The 24,197-nt window shown below is 45.2% G+C and overlaps 1 protein-coding gene across 1 annotated transcript in view; it reads left to right on the top strand.

Annotated features, from left to right (window-relative positions):
• Positions 1–11,657: 11,657 nt before the first annotated feature.
• Positions 11,658–24,197, top strand: part of ETV5 (ETS variant transcription factor 5) — a 63,298-nt gene continuing 50,758 nt past the window's right edge. The window contains exons 1-5 of the mRNA XM_003806618.5: positions 11,658–11,892; positions 14,889–15,007; positions 15,119–15,206; positions 15,335–15,382; positions 15,476–15,526. Coding sequence (XP_003806666.1) covers positions 14,963–15,007; positions 15,119–15,206; positions 15,335–15,382; positions 15,476–15,526 — 232 coding nt within the window. The 5' untranslated portion in view covers positions 11,658–11,892; positions 14,889–14,962. The remainder of the gene's footprint in view (positions 11,893–14,888; positions 15,008–15,118; positions 15,207–15,334; positions 15,383–15,475; positions 15,527–24,197) is intronic.

The following is a 24,197-nucleotide window of genomic DNA, read 5'->3' as shown; positions in this document are numbered from 1 at the left end:
ACCGTTCTTCTTATGATCTCCATGACCCCTTTTCTGCCAAAGAATACTTGGGCATTCTGCGAGGTCCTATCCTCCATGAAGGCTTTCTGAACTCTGTCCTGAGATCCAACAGAATCCCTTTCGTTTCTTCGGAAATCAGTGAGGAAGAGAGAAACACTAGACATCAGAGAAAAGTAGTAAAGAAGAAAACACTAAGTGAAATCTACAAAGGAGGAAATATCACATTGAGAAGGAAGATGTGGGAACTATTGCATTTACCCCAGAGAACAGCTTTGTGGATCTTACTGAAAAGGTCACTGATGGTCATGAAAGGTGAGCTCCTAGCGACAAGATTCATACAGAAAAATTGGGAGAGAGCACAATGTATTACATTTCTACTCTATTCCAGATACTCTGCTAGATGCTTTTCAAAATATTCTATTTATTCCTTTTGGAAACTTTAAGGTTTGCATTATTATCCCTGTTTTACAAATGATAAAACTGAGGCTCAGAGAGATGAAATTATTTGCTCAAATTCATCCACTTTGCAAGATGGAAACCCATTTCCACTGCCCACATCTACCTGGCACTGGACATCCTCACATACTTTATCTCATTGAACAGTCAAACAGCCCTATAAGACAGGAGTTATTATTCCCATTTTTCAGATAGGAGACTGATATGCAGAGAAATGAAACAGCCTGAACCAACAGTCCCCTAGTCAGTGATGACAGAGTTGAGATAGGATGTGGGGCTTTGGCTCCAAGTTCATGCTCTTTTCACCATACCCCAGCTGCCACAAGGAAGCACAGGTATAATTTAGTAGCTTTGAGAGAAAATATTACATCTGGGAAGCAGGGGGAGGTGGTTTAAGCCACTGAAGATCTTTGGATAAATAAAGAGCTTCTTTCAGACAAGAGTCTATAGAGCCATTACCATATTACCACATGGATTACCTAGTTACCATTTACATTTACAAGGTGTACACATAGTTGTAAATGAATGCTACTCGCATTCCAGTCAGGAATGTGTGGGCTGGAATGGGTAAAACATGGATCCTGTAATGAAAAATTGCATCTTGTCATCGAAAGCAGTTTAACTAATAGGGAGGAAGGGGAAGTCCATATTTAGCTGGTATATTCCCCTGTGATGGAGACAGACCCTGTTGGAGCAGGCCCTAAGGTCAGCTCACAGGTTCGAGACGAACATTCCTAGGTGGGAAGATCTAGATGAAACCCAGATAAATATACAAAGCAATTAGGTTATGGAGCAAGGGGCAAGAAGAGTGAGGAAAGATTTCAAAGGTAGTTCAAGTCAAAGGTAAACAAAATTCTCCCAACCAGGATGCTACTTGATGAAGAAAATTCCTTGATGGTCAGGCAGAAAGGAAAGCCTTGGAATGTTGATTTTTCTTGGCTGCCTAAAGACCCTCCAGATGCATGGGATTGTATCCCAGGGAAACTGGCAACAATGGTGAGGACCAGGAACACCAGGGGTAAGTGAGACACTGTTTTTTAGGGGGGACCCTGAAGCCTCCCAATCTTTCCAGCCCAGAGGAGAAGTGGAAAGTGGTTCTTCCAACCTGATCACTATTGCCCAGCCCCAGGGACACCTGTCGGGAAGGGAAAGGGACCTAGGTGGAATGAGTCAATGAGGAGGTATAAGTCCTCCTTCTAAACAAGACTTAACTAAGGACATGCAAATGGGAGACTTGGGAATTTGGGTGCAATATGAACTCCTTCTGGGTTGCTAAATGCTAAGATGAGGCCCTAGGGTCCCACTGAGCTTCATGCCATTCCTAACCTGACCAAAATGAAATTCGGTGTCCCAGGGTCCAGGTACTGCTGCTAAGGAAATGCGGTGCTTCCCTCCACACACACCGAGCTATTGCAGAGGCCAGGTTACCGGTTCCTCATTCTTCTCCCACCATGTGAGCAAGGCAGAAGCTGCGCACCTGTAAAACTTAAGTCCACAAAGAGAAGGTAACCCAGCCGCCCCTTTCTCAGGCACAGTGTTTTGCTGTGCGGTAGAAATCACATGTTCATTCACATTTTCATTCATCCTTTAGTGACCACCTCCTAAGTGCCAGGTGCTGTGGTTGGGGCTGAAGGATTCAGACAAGAGTCTGAGAGGTTCCCTGTAAGAGGAATTTGTGTCACAGGAAATACAGATGCATAAATAATGTGATCTGTGCTTTAATTGAAGACATCACAAACGCTGTGATGTTTGAAGAGGTTTTTATCTTTTGGTTGATTGAGTTTTTGTTTGTTTGGTTGGTTGGGTATTTGTTTGTTTTTTGAGTCAGGGTCTTGCTCTGTCGTCCAGGGTGGAGTGCAGTGGTGCACAATCTCAGCTCACTGCAGCCACCACTTCCTTAGATCAAGTGACCCTCCCACCTCAGCCCCCCTAAGTAGCTGGGACTACAGGCACGCACCACCATACCTAGCTAATTTTTGCATTCTTTTTTTGTAGAGATGAGGTGTCGCCATGTTGCTCAGGCTGGTCTTGAACTCCTGGGCTCAAGGTCTTCCAGAGTGCTGGGATTACAGGTGTGAGCCACCACGCTCAGCCTGGTTGATTGTTTTTAAGTACCTAAGAGATGTATTCAATGATTCCAAAATGTGAAGTGTCACCCCTCTAATGATTTTCTAAGACCCTTGATGTCCTGTCCCTAAAATACCCATTCTAGCCCTTTCCCAGTCACATCTCCCCCCGACCTAACATTCTACAGTTTAGACACACATGAGGAATCAACAGTCCCTAGATATGCCAGCTATTGCCAAGCCCCCATATGTTTGTGTGTGCTGTTCCCTCTGCCTGGAAAGCTACTTGCTCTGCAAAGCAAAGTTGAGTAATTAATCATTCAAGGGCTGTCCCAAATGTCAACCCTCTCTAAAGCCTTCCTTGACCCTCACAGGAAGTACTCACTGCTCCTTCATTTGTACTCTCAGAACCCATTTACAGGGCTCTATTAAGACACCTGTAAATATTGTACAATAGCTATTTGTTCCTGTGCCCTTCTTCCACCTCCCACTAGACTGTGACCTTTTCTCAGACAAGTCCTAAGCTGAGGACACCAGCAACTCAACAAATGCTTCTAGAAGTGAAAATGAAATTTACTGCTGTGCAAACTCCTATGTGTCTTACCTTAATAAGAACCCATTAAAGGTGATTGCCCAGGCCAGGCGCGGTGGCTCATGCCTGTAATCCTAGCACTTTGGGAGGCCAAGGCAGGTGGATCACCTGAGGTCAGGAGTTCAAGACCAGCCTGGCCAACATTGTGAAACCCTGTCTCTATTAAAGATACAAAAACGAGCACGGTGTGGTGGCGGGCACCTGTAATCCCAGCTACTCGGGAGGCTGAGGCAGGAGAATTGCTTGAATCCGGGAGACAGAGGTTGCAGTGAGCCATGATCGCACCATTGCACCCCAGCCCAGATGACAATGTGAGACTCCATCTCAAAAAAAAAAAAGTGATTGCCCAGCCTTATCTGATAGAAGGAAGGACCAGTCACTTTCCATGGTCAGATATGCTCACCCACTTATTGCTGGGACTCTATAGTGTTACGGGCTGGGGTGGAGGAGACCTAAGGTTAGAAATACAGTATAATAAAATTTATATTTTTAAAAGGCTGTAACACATAGATATAGTTGTTTGGGCAATAGAAAACAGAATGATACACAAGAAACTGTTAATCATGCATGAAAATGGATACAGGCTAGGAGGTTATATACAGGCTTTGATTTTTCATTCTACACCTTTCTGTGCTGTTGAAATTTTTGTCATAGATCTCTGTCACTTTTCGAAGAAATAAGAGATTAAAACAATTCCTATGACTGCATCTTAAGTGAACCAACTAAAATTAGGTTGATGTTTACCAAAAGATGTGCTAGAGTCTCACTACAATGTTCATAGCAGCATCATTAAAAATAGCTAAAACTGGAAACTGCCCAAATGTTCACTAACAGTAACATGGGTAAATGAGTTGTAATATACTCATACAGTGGAATACTATACAGCAATGAGAATGAATGAAATATAACTACATACTACAAAATGAATGAATATCCCAAACAAATGTTGAAGAAAAGAAGCCAGATACCACATTATACATGGTATGATTCCATGTATATAAAGTACAAAAACAGGCAAAACTGAACAGTGATGTCAGAAGCCAAGATGGTGGCTACCCTCGTGGGGAAGGGGATTTAACAACTGGTAAGGGCTATGAAGGCGGCTTTTGGTGGGATGAGGAAGGGAGCCAGGAGTGTTCTGTTTCTTAATATTGGTATTGAATGCACAGAGGTGCTTACTTTGTGAAAACTCATAGAGTTGTATATTTATGATTTGTGTATTTTCTTGTATGTATGTTATACTTCAATTAAAAAGTAAACAAACATGCAAAACAGGCCCAAATTGAGGTGCCTGAACATTCCCTTACATCAAGCTGATAATCCCTCTTGAGAGTTGGATGCCGAACTTCCAGCCTCCTAGAAATAAATACAGGTCAACGTGGAGATGGGAGTGAAACTGTGCCCCCTGATCATTTCATGAGCGCTAGTGTCTTGTACCCAAGTAGAGCCTTAGGGCAGGAAGGAACAGACAGAGAACCTGGATGCCTTCAGGGCTCTCCTGGGATGGGATGCTGTTCTCATATTTTAAATCTTTAGGCATATAGCTTGGCCTCTTGATAGGAGAGAAGGCAGAGAAGGGAGAGGAGCGGGGATGAGAAGAGGTTTTCAGATGGGTCTGGTTTAAATTGAGGCTGCCTCCTGCCCCAGAGCCAACAGGCAGGCAAGACAGACTATTAGCAAGAAACATGATGGGGAGAGGAGGGAAGAGGATGTGTACTTCTTTTTAAACACTCACTGTGGTTATTTGGTTTGACATGGCCATGAGTGGGAAGATGCCTCAGGCTAAAAGGGCAGACTGGACCCCGCATTTGAAGCCAAGCGATCAAATCCACTGACAGGACATTTGTTCTGGGGGCTCAATTGTCAGTTGGCCATGGTTGATCTTCCCTTTGTCCAACTCAAAATAAATACAGCCCACTCCACAGGCCCAGCAGAGCCTCAGCGGAGGTGGGCGTCTACAGACCAAGCCAAGAGCTGAAAGAACCGCCCGCCTTACCACCCGCTCTCCAGCTGCCACGTTGAAGCAGGCCTATGAAGAAGCCCCGCTCCAGCCCTGCCAGCCCCTTAGTCTCTTCCAGTGGAGCTGCGGGAGAGGCTGAAGCAAGGCCTTTCGTAGCTCGAGACGGGCAAGTTCTGAGTCAGCCTGCTCCTGCTGTAGGAGCTGAAGTCCAAGGAGGGCACAGAAGGGGTTAACCCCTGGTCACATAAAACTCACCACCACGGGCATAAAAGGAAGCAAAAAGAGGACTCTGAGCGGTCAAAATAGATTTTGCCAAGTCTACACATCCAAGTTTGTCCACTTCCTCATTGGAGGGGATGCTTTTGCTGCTACTCAGAACCTCTGGGCTCTTTCTCTATGCCCATTGCAAACACACTTGGTTTGCTGGTTTCCACACCTATGGCAGATCAGAGTCAGAAAATTACAACAGATGTGAGGGGCTAGAGAAGCATGTGCTGAATGCATCGTGATGTTCTGATTAACAACCTGACATTGAAAAGGGGGCAGGAAAACTCGGAAGATCCAACACAGGATCCACCAAAAGTCCAGTAGCCCGAGGCTCTTTCATGGGAGACAGGCAGTCCCCCAGATTTCTCAGGGGTAGGGAAGGATGCAGGGGTGTGTCTGGCTCTAGGAGCTCTTCCCTGCATGGTGAGATGAAAGGACTCAGGAGGCTTGGGAGAGATTGCAGGGTCGCATGGCTGCTGTGCAGATTCTGCTGCAGAGCTGGACTCAGTTTTGAGTCAAGGAGAAGCCATGGGAAGTTTCCTAAGATTTCCATCTTCTTTCTTTTTTTTTTTTTTTTGAGATGGAGTCTCAATCTGTCTCCCAGGCTGGAGTGCAGTGGTGTGATCTCGGCTCACTGCAACCTCCGCCTCCCAGGTTCAAGTGATTCTCCTGCCTCAGCCTCCTGAGTAGCTGGGATTACAGGCACACGCCATCATGTCTGGCCAATTTTTGTATTTTTAGTAGAGATGGGGTTTCACCATGTTGGCCAGGCTGGTCTCAAACTCCTGACCTCAAGTGATTGGCCTGCCTCAGCCTTCCAAAGTGCTGGGATTACAGGCGTGAACCAACACGCCGGGCTAGTTGTTTCTTTTTAAAGTTGTGGGCTTAAGAAATAAACCTGTCAGCCATCAGAAATCTAAATAGGACATGTTCTTCCAGGTTTTCTTGATAGTGGCTGTTTCATAAGAATTGAAAGTCAGAAGGAGACAAGAGAAAGGATGTCTTCGAGCTCAGTCAAGAACCAGGAGAGGAATAAGGTCCCCCAGACTGGCTGGATCAGAGGCTCAAGAACATGCATTCTGTGTTCTGTCAGAGATCTGACTTGCTCCTTTCTAACTGAGGAAACTCAGACATGGTTTTAAACCTCTCACTTTGAAACTCAGTTTTCATATCAGCAAATTGGGTATTATTACCACTTCTAAGAGAGATTGGGCGTATTAAATGAAACACTGTAGTATGTAAAGTGTCTAGCACAGAGCCTGGCATATTGGAGATGCTCAGTAAACATCATTTCCATTCTCTTTCTAAAGTGGCTTTCATGAAGACAAATCCTTGCCAGCCCAGGACAATAATTCAGAAGTCTGGCTGGAGTTGCTGAAGCAGGTTCCTAAGGAAGCACAGCAGCTCTCATTGGCATGGCAAGCAAGCAGCCAAAGCCCTGAGAACAAGGTGAGGGGCAAGATGACAAAGTGAGAGATTGCAGGAACTAAGGCAACAGAACAGAGTGAATAAGAGCAAGGACTCTGATCTACATTAGGTGCCTGACTCCAACTCTTACTAGCTGTGTGACCTTGGGCAAGTTACCTAACCTCTCTGTGTCTCACTTTCCTCATCTATAAAATGGGGAGAATAATGATATCTGTATCACAGGGTTATTAGGATGATCAAGTGGGTTAATATAAGCAAAGCCCCTAAACAGAGTCTAGCACAGGGAAGTGTTCTTGCAGTGCTGGCCGCTGTCATTAAGCACACACAGCTTCCACAGGGCAGCAGAGTGGCTCCTGGGAAGGCCCTAGGGGAGCAGACTCTGTTGCTTGGGCACACTCCCTTTTTTTTACTATGTGCTAGCTATGTGGCCTGGAGCAATAGATTGAACCTTTCTGTACCTAAGCTTTCTCATCTATGAAAAGTGGAGATAATGATAATAGTACCTCCCTCAGAGGGCTGTTATTGGGACTAACTGTGCCAAGTCATGTGGAGTGTTTAGCAAAGTGTCTGGCTCATATTAAGTACTCAGTAAATGTCAGCTTTTACTATTCCCCGGCTGGAAGGAACCCTAAAAACAATATGCCCCCTATTTTTTAAAGAGACATTGAAGCTAACAGATGTTCTTTTCTCCCTTAAGTTTTTAGGGCCTTTATTTCTGAATTTTAGAAAGGAAGATAGGATTCTTTATCTCTCCCTTAAATAAAAACACATTTCAGTACCTTTTTTTTTTTTTTTTTTTTTGAAACGAAATCTCACTCTGTCTCCCAGGCTGGAGTGCGGTGGCATGACCTCAGCTCACTGCGACCTCCATCTCCCAAGTTCAAGCGATTCTTCTGCCTCAGTCTTCCAAGTAGCTGGGATTACAGACATGCACCACCACGCCCAGCCAATTTTTGTATTTTTAGTAGAGACGGGGTTTCACCATGTTGGCCAGGCTGGTCTCGAAATCCTGACCTCAGGTGATCCACCTACTTGGGCCTCCCAAAGTGCTGGGATTACAGGTGTGAGTCACCACGCGTGGCCAACATTTCAGTACCTTTTTGACCCTCTCCTCAAATCCCTTCCTTCCCCCCACACAAGAATAGGAAAGGACTCCAGGAGCACTGTAGCCCACATCCCAAACCCTAGGCAGGCCTACACTCACCCCGGCATTTCTAACAGAGAAAGAGGAGGCATTTTCCCAGTATGAGAGACCAGGATCATGATGCTTCCATATTTCCCACGATCATTTTGGTGATCAGCTCAAGACAGGGTTGCCTGCCTTATACGGTAACTTGCTTTTGGCATTTTAGGGGAAAATTCTAAAAGCAGTTCTCTAAAGGGTAACAGTTCTCAGGCTTGGGGCAAGGTACTTTCTTTTCTATTCTTCTACACTGTTCCCCTCTAGACACACTGCAAATTGAGTTTAAAGAACAAGGGTCTAGTTATCGTGCTGTGATTGAGTTTTGCTACTGCCAGAGGACAAAGGCTAGATTGACATTAGATGAATGTGCCAGAGGACTGGTCTCTCTTTTTGTTTTCTTTTCCAATCCTGTTTCTCTCCTGGAGGAGAGGGAATGATAATTAGAACACATGCTTGTTCGACAAAACCTCCCATGTAAGTAATGTTCCTAGGAGGGAAGACTCAATGTAATAGACAAAGAACTTCTAAATACTACCTTTAACTCTTATAAAGGCAAAGATAACAAAAGAAGAGGAGCTGGGGAGGTAAATCATAAAGAGAAGAAGGAAGAAGAGTGGAGAGAAGATATCAGTAAATATTTAAAAATGAGGAGCCCACCCTGGGCCCAGGAGCTGGCTCAGGTCATCGCAGGCTGTACTCTGACTTTTAATGCTGCAGCCAAGATGGCTGTGCCAAGAGCTGTACCCCTTGTCCAGCACAAACCTCCAAATTCCCAGAATCAGAGACTCTGAGAGATGGAACAATCCTCAGAGTTCTTCTATCCTGGAAAATGCATTAGTCCCTCTACCCTATCCCTAAATCTTTCTGCATAAATGCCTCATGTGATGGAAGACTCAGGGCCAGATACAATCTTCCTTTGCTGGACCACTCCAAACATCCCAGAGTACCTTCCTAACCCTACTCGGAGCTAAAATCTGCCTCCTTTGACTTTAGCCAGCTCTGTCCTTTACCACTCTGGGTTGAAATGATGTTTCCCGGTAGTCGCTGAACAAGAGAGGCAGATGCTAGGTCTCCCATATATGGGCTCTGGGATGTGACCACCTTGGCTCCTATCCAAGTTCAGCAACTGACTTTCAAGCTCTGTGACCACTGGCAAACTACTTAATCTCTGTGTCTCAGTTTCTCAACTATATATTATAGAATGGAGATATTAATAGCCTGACCACTTTGGTACTATTATTATGAGGATTAAATGAGATAATCTGTGAAGAATTATATATGGCATGAACAAGTCATATATAAAGTGCTGAGTAAACTTCAGATACTGAAGTTACACAGCAGACTGTGGGCTCCTCCAACGCAAAGACTGGGTCTTATTCATCTCTGCAACTTTTTTGCCTAGCACGAAGTCTGGCTGAATATTTGGTACAAAATACATGTTTACTGGATAACTAAATAATTGCAATAATTAATTGGCAATTATTCTGGTGTAATCCCCTGCACATGATCACGTGTTCAAGACAAGCATTTTTGAAAAAAAATCTATCGCCCAATCCTCCCCTGCCCCCACCTGAGCCACTATTTGTTACTACTCAACCCAGAACTATCCTACTTCTCTTTTCAAAGTGGAATGGAGAGACTTGGCTCGAGGCAAAGGTCACAACAGCCAAACTCCAGGCATCAGGTCCAACCCTGTGAGGAAGTTGCTGTGAAGCGTGCGGCACTGTTTTGCTGTAGCCAAAGTTATAAAGTGTGATTGATGTGTTACGGTTTAGATGGTGAGGATATGTGGCTCTGTGGGCTGTAAGCCTTCCGGAGGGCTGGGGCCTGAGAGACTTAAGGGAAGAGGAGTAAGAAAGCTCCTTTGGAAAAATGAGTTTAGAGAGCAGGATGTCATGGGATGGGATGGGGAGGAGCGGGAGTGGGGGTAGACAAAATTGGGGAGGAGGAGGATCTGGGAGCTTACCTGGGCCCTTCATCTAGCTAGGGAGATAGAGCTCTCAGGAATGTCAGCAATAAGCTCAGAGCACAACTGTACTAGTGTAAGATCTCCAGCCACCAAACAGAAACGGTACCACCTGGAAAAAGAAAAAGGGCACTAAGGGAAAACTGGAGTCGGAAGCAAAATGTTCTACCAGGAAACTAGATCTCAAGGAACTGCTTGTTATATGTTCAGAGCACTTTCCATCCATCAACTCATGCCCATTTCAGTCTTCCAAAGTCAACAGCTCCAGCGTGCCTGGTCAGTGCTGAGCCCAGGACTCAACACGGGTGCTGCAGGTTGCTTAGGGACACGCCAACATTTCAAGGGCTATAAACGACAGACCAAGTGTCCGCTCTGTTTAAGAGACACAAGTGGAGATAGGAAAGAAGGTAGGCAACTTTTGACTTAAGTGTGGGGGTGGCAGGGGCAGGAACTGCCCCAGAGTTGGCCACCCTGGGACCCCCATTGCTAGGGGCTTTCTCCTGTCACTTAGCATCTTTCCTCCCCACCGCTGGCACGCGGCGTGAATGGCAGGGCACTCCAGCAGGACGAGAACAGAGCTCCGTCACAGGCCCCCAGCATCCCCGGGGAGAAGATAGAGCTGCCCCACGGCCTTCACAGGAGGGGGTAAGGGGGCGGAGAGGGGAGAGGATTGTTTGTTTATTTGTTTCCTGGAACACCCTGTTAAGAATCTCAGCAATTGCAGTTAGTGCCCTATCGTTTGGCAAGCAGAGCCGCTTCTCGTCGTTCCCAGCTGCACGGGATCTAATTCGCAAATACACCATCTTGCATTCAATACTTAAATGGAAAACAAGCAGCCCGGGGAGGGAGGCAAAAAGTCTGAGTCTGCGTGCCCGTTTCGGAGGGATTTAGGTTTCCAGGTCGGTGGACTGGCTGCTGCTGTCCCCGGAGAGGATTTCTTTGAGCCCGAACCCGGTCTCACCTCGACTACGGAACCCACTCTGGCGGAGGTTACGAGCCGCAGTTAAAGAGAAAACGGGATTTGGTTGGGCCTTAGGCCTTGCCAGTACAAAATAGTAACTAAAATCTGTTTGAGAGCTGAGATTTTAAAAGCAGATGCTGCTTATTCTTCCCACTGGAAACCTGGTTAAAAGAAATTAAGGCCTCTCTTAAAGGTAACTAAGATTAGAGGGCTCGGTTTCCGTTTTCTGTGTTTCTGTGGGCTAAACGCCCAGGTCGGTCAGCGAGTTTGTGTGGAATGATGAATTCCTCTCCCCTGAATTCTAAAATGATAACTTTGCTTGGTGCTGCAGCTGCGAACGTCTGGCGCCAAGAGACCCAATTCTGGTCGGGGCTTTGCTGGATGGAGAAGTGGGGGTGAGTGGGTAAGGGGGAAGAGTCGTGCCTCGGTGAAAAGTCGGGACAGCGGCGAGAAGGGAAGTAACGGCGGCTCCTCCTGGCCTCGGCGCCTTTAAGTGCTTCACTGACTCAGCTAAGCTTCCCCCTCAGGTCGCGTTTTTTATGAATGAAAAACGTCCTTACATTCATTATATAAACAAGCCTGTGCTGATTGGCCAATGGCCCCCGGTGCATAAATTATGTAAAACAGACCCCTGAGGGGGTGGAGAGAGATGCACTGCTGGCCAATGGGGGCCGGAGTTGATGGGGCGGCTTGGTTGGATTTGCCCGCAGACAGGGTAAACAAGAGGTGATGGACAGCCGCGGGAACGGCCTCTGGCCAATGGGAACAAGGCTGGGCTAGGGCCGCGGGCCAATGGCGGCGGGCGGAGCAGCGAGCTGCGGGGGGCCGGGCCAGCGCTCCAGCCTGGTTGGCAGCTGCGGCGCAGAGTCCAGCCGCTGGTGCGCGGAGCGGTTCACCGTCTTCGGAGCGGTTCGGCCCAGCCTTTCGCCCAGGCGCCCAGGCCCGGTGCGCGCGTGCGTGAGCGCGCCTGCGCCGCCGGGGCCGCTGCAAGGGGAGGAGAGCGGCCGCCTCAGGTGAGGGGGCTTTGCGGGGGCAGGGGGGAGATCGGAAGGGGCGTCCGGCCACTGGTCCGACAGGCCCAGCCGGCTAGAGTTCACGGGCTGATTCAGAATCTTCAAAGTCGGGGTGCAGTAGCTGGGGTGACCCCCCCGGGTTGACCGCCCCCTCCCCCCGCGGCCCGGTCCGGTTTGGTTCCTGGGAGGCGTCGGGCGGGTGCGGCTAACGGTTCCGGAGCGCGGGGAGAGCGGCTTTCCACACGTCGTGGGGGAGGCGCGCCGAGCGCGAGTGCGGGGGCTCCCGAGTGGATGGGGGATCGCGGAGTTGCGAGGCTTTCAGTCTCTGGAGATTCGAGAGCCCCGAGGGGACTTGGAGGCTCGCGAGAAGAGACGCTTGGCGGAGCTCCGCAGTTGGGAGGAGGGGGCGGGAAGCAGTTTGAGGGGAATGTCTGAGAGGCGCTGCCCCCCAGAGCACTGGGAGGAGGTAAATGACACAGGCAAGTGCAGCCTGCGGGGGCGGGGGTCGACCAGGAACTTACGCAGGCCTTGCAAGTTTCAGGTGGTGGAAAGTGGACATCCAGTCGCCCTGCTCCCACCCAGCAGGCTGAGGGCGTCGGGCTGTGCGGCGACTCGAGAAAATCGGGGCGCACCGGAACAGCGGCCTGGGGATGGTGGGGATAACACGGGTGTGGAGGGGACAGCACCGAAAGATGCTGGAGCCTCGCAGCGGATTAGGGTTCCGGCCGCATTTTCAGAGGGTGGAGAAAACTCGGGGGGGGAACCGAACTCCTGGTCGAGGAGGGGGTGCCAGGGAGAGATGTTGGGGGTGGGGGGATTGGAAGCGGTTGGTAGCGCCGGGCGCCGCACCTCGTTTTTATGAATGTGGGTGACTTTATGAATGAAGCGGGTTTCTTTCGTTGGCTCGCTGCTCCCTGCGGCTTTTTTTTTTTTTTCTTCCCTTTTTGTGAATGAAGCATTGAGCTTTCTTCCTAAAACGCTGGGGTGAGGGGCCTGCGTCGGAGGCTGGGCGTGCGTTGGAAATGGGGGCGGGGGCGCAGCCGAAGGAGTTTTCATGAATGGGGAAGGCTGAGAATTGGGTGGAAGTGTGTCTTGTTTTGTGAATGGGGCCCAGCGCTAGAGATCCAGTTACAGCCTCTACCTGATGTGGCGGCCGCGGCTCGCTCTCCCATTCATAAAACCGGGCCCGCTGCGCGCCACAGGGGAGGGGCCTGGATCGCGCCGCTGCGCTGTGCTAAAGTTTTCCTGGGGGCGCCCGGGGCGCGGGTGGTGGGGGGGCAAAGGAAGTGGTTTAAACTCCTGGATGAACTCGAGCCTTTCCTTCAGGCTTTTAAAAAAATTATACTTGGAATACAATTTTTCTAACCCTGGAATGCCTCTTTTCCGTTCGTTTATGGCAGTTTATTTCTTTTAATTTTTTAGAATTTTTTTTTGCTCTTCCGGGTGAAGTATTTCATCATGAGACTGAAAAATATCTCCCCCTCCCGTCTTCTACTGGTTGTCCCCTTCCTCCTAACACATTCACAAAATGTCTAAGGCCATCATTTCATCTGACAGATTTTCCTAAGCGACAGAGCACTCTCTTTCATGCCCCTCAACTCACTGCTGAGGTTTCTCAGATTTTGTATACGGTTTGGTGGCATTTGAGAGAGGCGTTATTCTGAACATTTCTTGTGGTGTTTGGACGGGGCACGCAGGCAGGCTGGCGCGAGTGTTTTTCTAGGAAGTTATGAACTGTGTGCTATTTTGCTCCTCTCTTTCCTTTGACTTTGAAAATATCTGATTCCTTGGGCCAAAGTGCTGCGGAGGATGCTGGCTGTGAAGGGTGTCCTTGTATCCTGCCCACTTATGAAAAATTTGATATGCTACACACAGTGTGAAAAACAAATTGGATGGAATTGCTCACCGGGGGAAAAGTTTCCTGTTTAAAATTGTGTATATGTTACACAAAAGAAGTTGACCTTTAAGCATTTTGAATTGTTTAGAGCTGGAGTGAGTGAAATTAATGTTTTTCCACCTTTTGTTGACTTAACGGTGTTTTTATTTGGAGAATAAAAGTGTTTAGGAAGATGGTACCTCCCTAAAATTGTTACTTTATTCCACTCACGTTAGGAGAAGTTTTCTCCCTTCTAACCCCACCCTTTTTCCCCAGACTCAACACTTACCAGTCCTGAAATGAGTTTCATCTGGGGGTGGGGGGGGGTATGTCTAGAAAAAAATGATTCCGCTATAAGAAACAGCCTAAGTTTTAAAAGACCTTTGGTAGAGATGCATTGTACCACATGCAATGGAATTAGTTTTTTTAATCCATTACTTTTCATAGACATTTTATTCTTTTAGAAGTTGGAGATGTCACAAATATCTCTGTAAGTAACCAGGGAGATATTTGTGACATTACAGATGCTACATCTGTTTAGTCCTCTTTTAAATAAAGAGTTGTGTGTGAGGATAAGTATACCTCTGATCAATTTATTCCAGGAACTGTATATAGTGTTTTAACAGTGACCTACAAAATGCTTTTAGAAACACCATGTATGTCAGATCTTTAATTGCCAATAATTTGGAATACTTAAACCCAGTTTCTCTGCTTCCTGACACTGTACTGTCAAAAATTAAATTATCTCTTTTTTAAAAAACCTACTACAAATGCCCTGGAGTATATGAGAGAATCTTGAAATCACCCTTTTATTTTATTTTATTTATTTATTTTTGTTTTGGTAGAGGACAGACAGTAGCAAATCTGTAATTTTAATGATTTAAATAAGAAAGAAAAAATGATGACTGGGTAAATGGATTTGGCACGGAGTACATCGTGTACCTCTGATACCATTAATCAAGCCCGGCATTGGTCTGTAAAGCTTGCACCTTGAGTAGGTTTTAAGTACTTCACAGAAGGGTAATAATTTTGCACAGGCCCTTAAAAAAAAGGCAGTCTAAAATTGTTTCATATCTTTTTTCCCCCCTCTTAGTTAAAATCTCCCAAATTCATATTACAGGAGGATCCCTTTTCCCCCAGAAATTACTCAATGCTGAAACCTCTCAAAGTGGTATTAGAGACGCTGAAAGCACCATGGATGGGTTTTATGATCAGCAAGTCCCTTTTATGGTCCCAGGGGTAAGTTTATGTGGCTTTTGGTTTGTTTTGTCCTCCCTCTCCAATATGAGTCTTCCCCCTGTGGACCTCTTTACTACACTTGAGCCTTCACTTTCTGTTGGCCTCTTTCAGAAATCTCGATCTGAGGAATGTAGAGGGCGGCCTGTGATTGACAGAAAGAGGAAGTTTTTGGACACAGATCTGGCTCACGATTCTGAAGGTAGTAAAGCTTTCCCTGACTATGTTGTGGCTTCCCTGCTCCCAGTGACAGTAGCGTGTAGATTCTTCCCTGTCTTCTCCCTAGCAAAAGAAATATCCTCATTCTGGGGTCTTCTTTTTCAATTTCAGAGCTGTTTCAGGATCTCAGTCAACTTCAAGAGGCTTGGTTAGCTGAAGGCAAGTTTCATGGATGTCCTATTTTCCATATAAAACATTTTACTGTGCTTTTTAATAAAACTTAAAGGTCTAAAATAAAAATCTATTTTCCAGCACAAGTTCCTGATGATGAACAGTTTGTCCCAGATTTTCAGTCTGATAACTGTAAGTACCTTTCTGGTGATGGCACATTTGTTCTGAAATTGTTTGGTCTTAGATCATCCATGTCTAGAATATGCTTTTTTCAGCTATGGCCAGATTTAGACAGTAGTATGCATTTAGTTTCTTCTAATAATTCAGAATTAACCCTGAAAACTTTTATTTCTTAATAAAATTATTTCTAAAGTATTTCTACTGTATTGCAGGTAAGATTTACTGAACATAATTTTATCCTAAATTTCTTTTTACTTTAAGAATATTGTAAAGCTGACTGGGCACAGTGGCTCACACCTATAATCCCAGGGCTTTGGGAGGCTGAGGCAGGCGGATCACTTGAGATCAGGCATTCAAGACCAGCCTGGCCAACATGGTGAAACCCTGTCTCTACTAAAAATACAAAAATTAGCCAGGTGTGGTGGTGGGCGCCTGTACTCCAAGCTACTCAGGAGGCTGAGGCAGGAGAATCACTTAAATCCAGAAGGCAGAGGTTGCAGTGAGCTGAGATCGCATCACTGCACTACAGCTCCAGCCTGGGCAACAGAGCAAGACTCCATCTCAAAAAAAAAAAAAAAAAGAATATTGCAAAGCTTTAAGCTCAAAATTATAAATTAACTGACAAAATATATTTGGTGTTAGGCCAAGCATCTATTAATCACACATTGTTTTATGGCTTTTTTGGGGTTTGTTTTATAAATTAAGTCCTTGATGTGAATCATGAACCTGATATTTCTCTTTTTCTTAAAGGTGCAGAAAATAGTTAATGGAAAACTCCAGTTAACTTTGGCTTCATCCAACTTGCTGTCAATTTTGTCTCTACCCCTAAGCTGACAAGGGGTGGTCACAGAGTGGCCTGATTTACTCTTACTTTTCATGTAGTTGCTGTGGCTTTTCTCTTCAGAGAAGAGAAACTTTTTCTTAAAATGGCCACTAAGTGCTCATTACTAGAGAGAAAATGCAGTGGGAAGCTCAAAAGATGGCTTTCAACACTGGCAGGGGCATGGTTACTTTGCACTGATCTTTTGGGGCTGTCCTCAACAGGTTTGGGAGCTTTTATGGTCTAGGCGGAGTTATGAAGGACAAAGCTGGCTGATGAAATTTGAGCAGCACAGGGCTGCTCTAGAGAGCATTAGTCACTGGCGAATGAGCAGGTTTAAGAGAGGCCTGGAGAAAATGCTGCCTCTCTTGAGAGTTGCATCATAGAGAAATTCATGTCTCTTAGTCATAGTTTATAATAGCAAGCACCTGAGCCATGCAAGGACTCAATTTCTCATTTTGGACCAACAGATTCTTCCCAGCTTTGTTTTATCTCTGGGTAGGTGGGTGTATGTGTGTAAAAATGCCACTGGAGAGAGAGTATCTTAGGTCTCTCTCTGAGTAAAAAGTTGGGTATTCCAAATCTTTTAAATGTAAGAGCAGAGGTAGCAGCTAAACATTCCTTAATGATAGGCCTCATGTCCAAGGCACAATGCCATGAAACTGTAAAAGGGAATAAACTGTAACACACACATGCATGGTTACCTTAGCTTTGTCACAGCTTGCTGTGGATGTGTTCTATGGGAGAGTAAATGCATGTTAATTATTGCCCTTTGATTGCTTTCAAGTGATTGGGAAGCTTGCCACTGAAAGACTAAATAAAGATAACCCAAGTGTGTGTGTGTGTGTGTGTGTGTGTGTGTGTGTGTGTGTGTGTTTGCAAGATGAAAGACAGGGTTTGTAATCCAACTTTGTTCTGTGTTGACAATTTGGCCCAGCCTTTCCAGTTCTTGCTCAGAGCAGCATAAACTGCAGTCTGTTTGGGAGGTGGCTTTCTTGGCAGAGGTTCTTTGAAATGCTTTTATGACACTTTTGTTTGTTTCTCTGTAACCCAAAAGAGTTAAAAGGGAGATGAGATGGCTGCATTCAAATTGATTGCATGTGCTGAAGCAAGGGTATGTTCTTTGTCAGCAAGCAGGATTTATATTTGGAGAGATATTTATCTGTGGGAATAGGCTAAAGTGAAGAAATCAATAAATGCGTTTTGGCTCTTTAGAAATAATTTCTGCTCAGCAAATAGAATGTGCTAAGTTCTTTAATTAAAATTCCATACCTCAAGTGGAGGTAATTTGGGAGATGTTTCTGCTTACCAAGTATGATGTTTTTTTTACTTTGCTTACTTTTTGTTTTAACTGCCTAAGTTTGAGCCTTTCTGTCTTTTAAGGATAAAAGAGATGGTTGACTAGCCTAGAAAAGGTCTTCTAATGATTCTTTCCCTCTGACTTTATTTCTTGAGGTAGAGCTTCAAGAAGGGATAGATTCAAATAGAATAACTTGCCTAAGAAGCAAGGCAAGAACACAAATGTGGGTGGTACATCTTTGAGCCATTCATTCTTGCAAAAGCAAGTTTGTTTGCCTGCAGTTCAGACCGACAGCCAGAAGCATGAGGAGGAGCTGGCAGAGCCCACAGCCGGCTGCATGCACTTACTTTTCCATGAGCACTTTCCACAGCCTCGAGTTCAGGACCAGCTTCACTCCAGTCATTTTCTGGAAGAGCTCGTGATTTTTTTCAGGGGAGGGAAAAAAACTCATTCAAATTTAATGAAACCTTATAAGTTGGTTTGACTCACTTAACCAATGAATATAAGCCAAACTTAGATTTGCCGGGGAAAGCAAACCTTTTTTTTTTTTTTTTTTTTTTTTTTTGAGAGAGAGTTTTGCTCTTGTCACCAAGGCCAGAGTGCAATGGCGCAATCTCGGCCCACTTACTGGGATGTCCACCTCCCGGGTTCGAGCAATTCTCCTGCCTAAGCCTCCCGAGTAGCTGGGATTACAGGCAACTGCCACCACGCCTGGCTAATTTTTGTATTTTTAGTAGAGATGGGGCTTCACCATGTTTGCCAGGCTGGTCTTGAACTCCTGACCTCAGGTGATCCGCCCACCTTAGCCTCCCAGAGTGCTGGAATTACAGGCGTGAGCCACTGTGCCCGGCCTGTAACAAATGTTCTTACCAGTGGCCACTGGTAATACACTTTCCTATTAATAATGATTTGATAATTTTCCATTGTATATGTGTAAATTTATTGTATACATGAAAGAAAGAGAAATACTAAGAAATGTAGGTAATATTTTTATTTTGGAATGTCAGTTTTAAAGATTATGGCTTTTTTTTTTTCTCTAAACACTAAAAGTTCAACTTCTAAAGAGATTATATTTTGTAAGTTTCTTAGAATTGGGTTTCCTGCCCATAGGGATACATCCTTAAGTCTGATTTGAGTGAATGAAACCATTGCTTTTATATCTTATAGAAATGCCCAGCTTACTTCTAGCTGTACAGATTTCACCTCTACCTCACACATATAGATATCAGTAAAGCATGGAGACTCTGAAAGGTCAAATTCAAGGGAATAGAAATCTATAGATCATAGGGATTCTACCAGTGGACCTCATTGTCCCTTGGTCCTAAGAAGTAACTCTGAAGATCTCAGATTGCTTGAGTTGGATGTCCCTTGTAGAGACAAGCTTGCCCAGCCCCCTCCTTTCACAGCTATTCCCAAATAGCTGGAGAGACTGACCAGTAGTGGGGGCAGATGGGAAGGTTTAGGTGAAGTAAGAGGAAGATGTATAAAATAATATTCTTAAAGAAGTTCTCACAAAGCTGCAGAGCCAGGGAGTAGTGGCATATTCAAGTGTATTCAGGGTCTCCATTATTTCAGATACCTAGAGATGGTGTTCAGGAAAGCATCTGGGAGACCTCTGGCTGTCCATTTCGGCACTCACTTCTTTTCCTTCTATGATCCTGAGAAAGTTACTCAATGCCTTCATGCTTTGAGTTTTTCCATCTAGGATTTGGAAGACAGAGAGTAATTATAAAAGAAAAAAAATTATAAAAAACTGACATATTTAGGTTCACACCTGTAACCTCAGTGCTTTAGGTGGCCAAGTCGGGAGGATCTCTTGAGCCTAGGAGTTCGAGGTTACAGTTCAAGCGAGTAGTGATCACACCACTGTACCCCAGCCTAGGTACCAGAGCAAGACCCTATCTCTAAAAAACAAAAACAAAAAAAACTGCCATGTTTCCTAGAAGACACCTTTCATGTGTATACAGATAAAACTGTGTACATATTTCCTATATATGAAAAAGTGTTTGTGCATGTGTATATATCTATGTAAGTGTGTATGTAGCTAAATGTGTACCTTAACACATAGAGCTGCTAAACCAGGGAATCTGGGTCAGTGCATAGATGTATGTACATATTTACTACACATTTTCATAGAACTAACTATGCCATGGATAAGATTGGAACTCAAGAGTGTTTCAAAGTCGGGGTAAGGTGATGTGTTCCATTCATTTTTCTGAACTGACTGGGTACTTAAAGAGTGTGTTACTAGATTTTAGCATATATAAATAGCAGTTTTTTAAATATACATTTTGGGTCTGATTTTTAATCTCACTTATTAATTTCAGTTATGATATTGTAAATATATACCTGTTAGCATCTTGAATAACTAAGATATTTTATGCTGAGTAGAGAGCATGATAAAAATCTTATTTCAAAATCATGGCCTCCATACCAAATACAGCCTAGAGAATTGTTTTAAGATCCAAATGACCCCATTTTCCCCTTGAAGTGTTCTTTTTAGATCTGTATTTCAAAGAGAATGGAACAACTGGAGGAAGTACAAGTAATTTCCTAAGGACCAGCTAATTAACTGATAAAATCGACTTTTCATAAATACATTGCAATAGACGGCTGGGGAAATAGGATTAACTGTTATGACAGCCCTTGAGCCTAAAACACATTGATCTTAATCCTGTTTCACCATGAGATTATTCAGCTGGATTTCTTTATTAATGTGTGAGTTTAGTACAGTAGAGGCAGTGCCTTTCCTTTGGAGAGGGTACATCATTTTGGTCTTTGGTCCTAGGTGTGGTGTAGCAAAACACCATGTTTTCTTGCTTGGGCCACCTCTATTCAAAAGGATCATCCTAAAGTCTTTTTGTTTGGCAAGGTAAGAAAGAAAACAGTGGGCACTTTAAAAATAAGAGGTTTGAGGGAAAACAAGGCCATTGGTTTATACTTTTCAGGAATCAGTAGTTCTGAAGGTAGAAAAGAATGCTGACTAAAGCGTGAGGAAAACATGGAGGAGAGATTCTTTGACTCCAGATTTTACAGTGTTACTTTCAAAGTGTTTGTTAGTTAGCCCAGTACCTTACTGCTGGGAGGGTGCTAAATGATGTGAAATCCTTCCTGTTTTGATAGCCTCAAAGATTCTTAGACTCAGTATTCTGAAGGACCCAAGACCTACAGTACGCATTTACTTAAAGGAGCCATCTGTTTTACAAAATCTGCTTTCGTCTACCTTTAATTCAGTTAGGCTTATTTAAAACTGAATTTTTCTCTTACCCTTCTGTGTCTCTGCGCTGTTAGTCATCTAACAAAACCCAGTAGGCTTACCAGTCCTTTGTATTTGGTGAGAAAGATTTGGGACGGGGAGTTACATCTGTGTCAAGATCACTTGTGTAGGTGCCAGAAGTAACAAAATCCTGGCATCCATGAAGAAATTACCATTTATCCCCTCCTCTTTCAGCATTCTTCAGTTTTACAGGAGTAAGGCATGGGTAGCATAATGAAGCCGAAAATGTGTACTGTCTCCCATTTCTACCATCTAGTAGTATCATTGTTTTAATTTCAGACCTAGAAAAAAATGTTTCTTGGTGGTGGGGTGGGGTGTGTGATTCTCCGCCGAGAAACTTCCCTCCACACATTTCTTGGGTTTTAGTGGTGGTAAAGTACATCCAGCCTTAGAGGCTGACAGCCCCCTCTCGGGCATACGGCTGCCCTTGAGGCAGCTTGGGCCCCATCTGTGCCCTGGCACACAGTGCTTCTCCACTTGGAATCCAAGGAGCTCAGAGGCTTGTCATGTTGCAGCTCCCGGCTCTTGGACAAGTGCCAGGCATGCTGATGCCATTACCGGATTAGGTTGCTTTTTTAAAAATTCATTTTGTGAACTCATCAAGCTCATTTAACAGAGGCTTTGGTCGTCAGTTTCTATCATTGTCCTATCCCTCTAGGTTTGGCTTAAAGGAGTGGCAAGATACCAGGCCCCTAGTATGTGCCGGCACTAGTTAGAGTGTGTATGTATAAATTATAACCATAATGTAAGTACACCTTTGGGCCTGGCAGGCAAATGACAGTGGGTTAGCAACTCAGATGTTAAAGGGAAAAGAATTCCCCGTAAGAGGACTCTGCATAGAAAATAAAGGGGGCTCCCTTGTTTAAAAAGAAAGAAGCATCTAGGGGAAAATTGAAGCAGAGAGTGCAAGATTCCAGGGAGCAGGATAAGATCTAGTTATTAAAAGGCCAGGAGTTTGAGGCTGGTCTGAACAGCCGAGGCATGGAATGGGGATTCTGTGGTCAGAAGGACTTCAGAGAAATGCTTCCAGTGGCACTGAGTTCGCTGGAGGGGACGTGAGGGCAGGCAGTGAGAAGAAGCATACATAAGACATTTGAAAATAGCCAAATATGTGATGAAAAAAAAGGAAACAACCATGAGCTAAAATTTATCTCCTGGATTTGCTTTTCATAAAGAAGTATGCTTTTCCTTGAAATAAAGTCGGGTTGTCAGACCGGCTCCATCCGCTTTCCCTCAGGGTGATTATTGAAGGTTTGGAAAAAATATCTAAGAAACGAAACCAGTCCCTCGGGGTGATTATTGAAGGTTTGGAAAAAATATCTAAGAAGCGAAACCAGTTTTTTTTTGCCTTGTACTTTGCAAAGTCTCGGCGTAGATTTCACCCTCCAACCTTAGATCTCCACATTCTTCCCTTTTGATGTCTCATGAGCATTCAGGAGGGTATTCTGAACTCTTCAGGCTGGATCCAAAGCCAAAAAAGGAACTGAAATTGTCTTAATAGGTAGCTTGTCCCCTTCTCTGCAGCCAGAAAATCTGGTAGTGTCTCCAGAGCCCTCCTCCCCTGGGGAGGAAGCCAGGTGGCTCCGATGTAGCTACCAGCAGTGAATGGGAAGGAAGGTCTGGAGAGGCAGGCTTCCAGAGAGAGTTGTGCCCTAATGCAAACCAGCTCACCCTGGGGCAGGAGAAATACCACTGAAGTCTGTTTCTCTCAGCTGGTAGCTACAGCCAGATTCTGAACCGAGGGGCACATGATAGTTTGTCTTTTGCCTTTCCCGTTTTGCCAGAGGGCACTTTCTGACCTTACTTCTAGCGGACTTTTGCACACCCTTGCAGATTTCCACAAGGGTCTTGGCCATTTGAATCCTAGGAAGGGTGCACAGCAGGCAAGATCCCCTGCCGTGTCTGAATTTCTTACATAAACACAGCGTACTGAGCGAGCAAGCGTCCCTGCGGCGACAGCTGGGCGCTGAGCACTATTAGGTCTGCCCCAGCTAGCAGAGCTGCAGATTCCCCCTCTTGCCTGAATGGAGCATTCCAAATTGGTTGTGAATGGAGGGCGGGGCTCACTTGCAGACTTTTTCAATGAATAACCAGACCCCATTGTGCAGCCCGTGGAAAAACAACCAACTCAAACAACACTAGGACTGTTAGAAATATGCTTGTGATTGGCAGCTTGGAGAGCCTCCAAAATTAGTTTCCTTTGGCTTCCCTGCTGCTCCCTGTTCTCCAAGCCTGGGCTTAATGGGGTTTGAGTTTTCTTTTAAGTGCTCACTTTAACCCTTAAACTGCCGGGCTGATGGCCTGGGATTCTGGGGAAGAGCTGCCGCTGACCCACAAAGCCAGTGAAGCCCATTCCCCTTTCTTTGTCTCTCATTTTAGACTGTAGCTGTCTAAAGGGCGTGATAATAAGAGGAGAGGGTGGTTTAGCTTCCCCTGGAGAGGGAGGTGTTGAGACTTGATCTGAGGCTGTTAAACCCTTTTATCTCCTTCCCGTGGGGTTGTGGCTTTAGCTCCCCATTGAGGATTCCTGCCTGCTCTTCTCTGACCTCCCCTCTACTCCAGGCCTGAATAGCCCAGGTGTTTGCCTGCCACGACACAGACACTTCTTGCTTAGGCTTACAATTTTAACACGGGGAGACAAAGTTGTAGTTTCTCTACTCCTTTGCCTTCACTCCTGTTTAATTTTCCACTGTGGTCAGATAAGTATTTTTTAAACGACCGTACTCAAACTCTGGTACTGAGCAATGGGGGAACCTCACTATGGCTGTAAACCCTTCCACTGGACACTAATCAAATGCATTGCCTCCCAAAATGAACATCCTTGGAAGTACCAGAAAAACCCAGCCTCTGAGCAACCCCCAAACCAAAGTAGCCTCATCATGCCAAAACTAGGCCAGGTTTTAAGGGTGCATGTGCCTCAAAATAGCATCCACCCTTGATTGATTGATTGATTGATTGGCCAAGCGGGTGTGCTGGGGGTGGTCTTGCTGTGTTGCCCAGACTGGTCTGAAACTCCTGGCCTCAAGCAGTCCTCCCACATAGCTGGCATTACAGGTTCGAGCCACCACACCTAGCTGCTTCCACACTTAAGCATCCTCCAACATCTTACCTGGTAGCTCACTGGCAGCTCACAGACACACGTCCAGTGTGCTCTGTGGGATAGCCCAGGGATGTATGATGAGCATAAAAAGGACAATCAGTTAAAAGGCAAAACAAAACATAATAGTAATGATCCAGAGCAACTTCCTCAGGATTTTAAAGAGCTCTTCTTAGTTCCTACTCTTCA

This window comes from Pan paniscus, chromosome 2, assembly GCF_029289425.2.
Source record: "Pan paniscus chromosome 2, NHGRI_mPanPan1-v2.0_pri, whole genome shotgun sequence".
In the NCBI taxonomy this organism is placed as follows: domain Eukaryota; kingdom Metazoa; phylum Chordata; class Mammalia; order Primates; family Hominidae; genus Pan; species Pan paniscus.
This window is presented reverse-complemented; position numbering and strand designations above follow the sequence as displayed.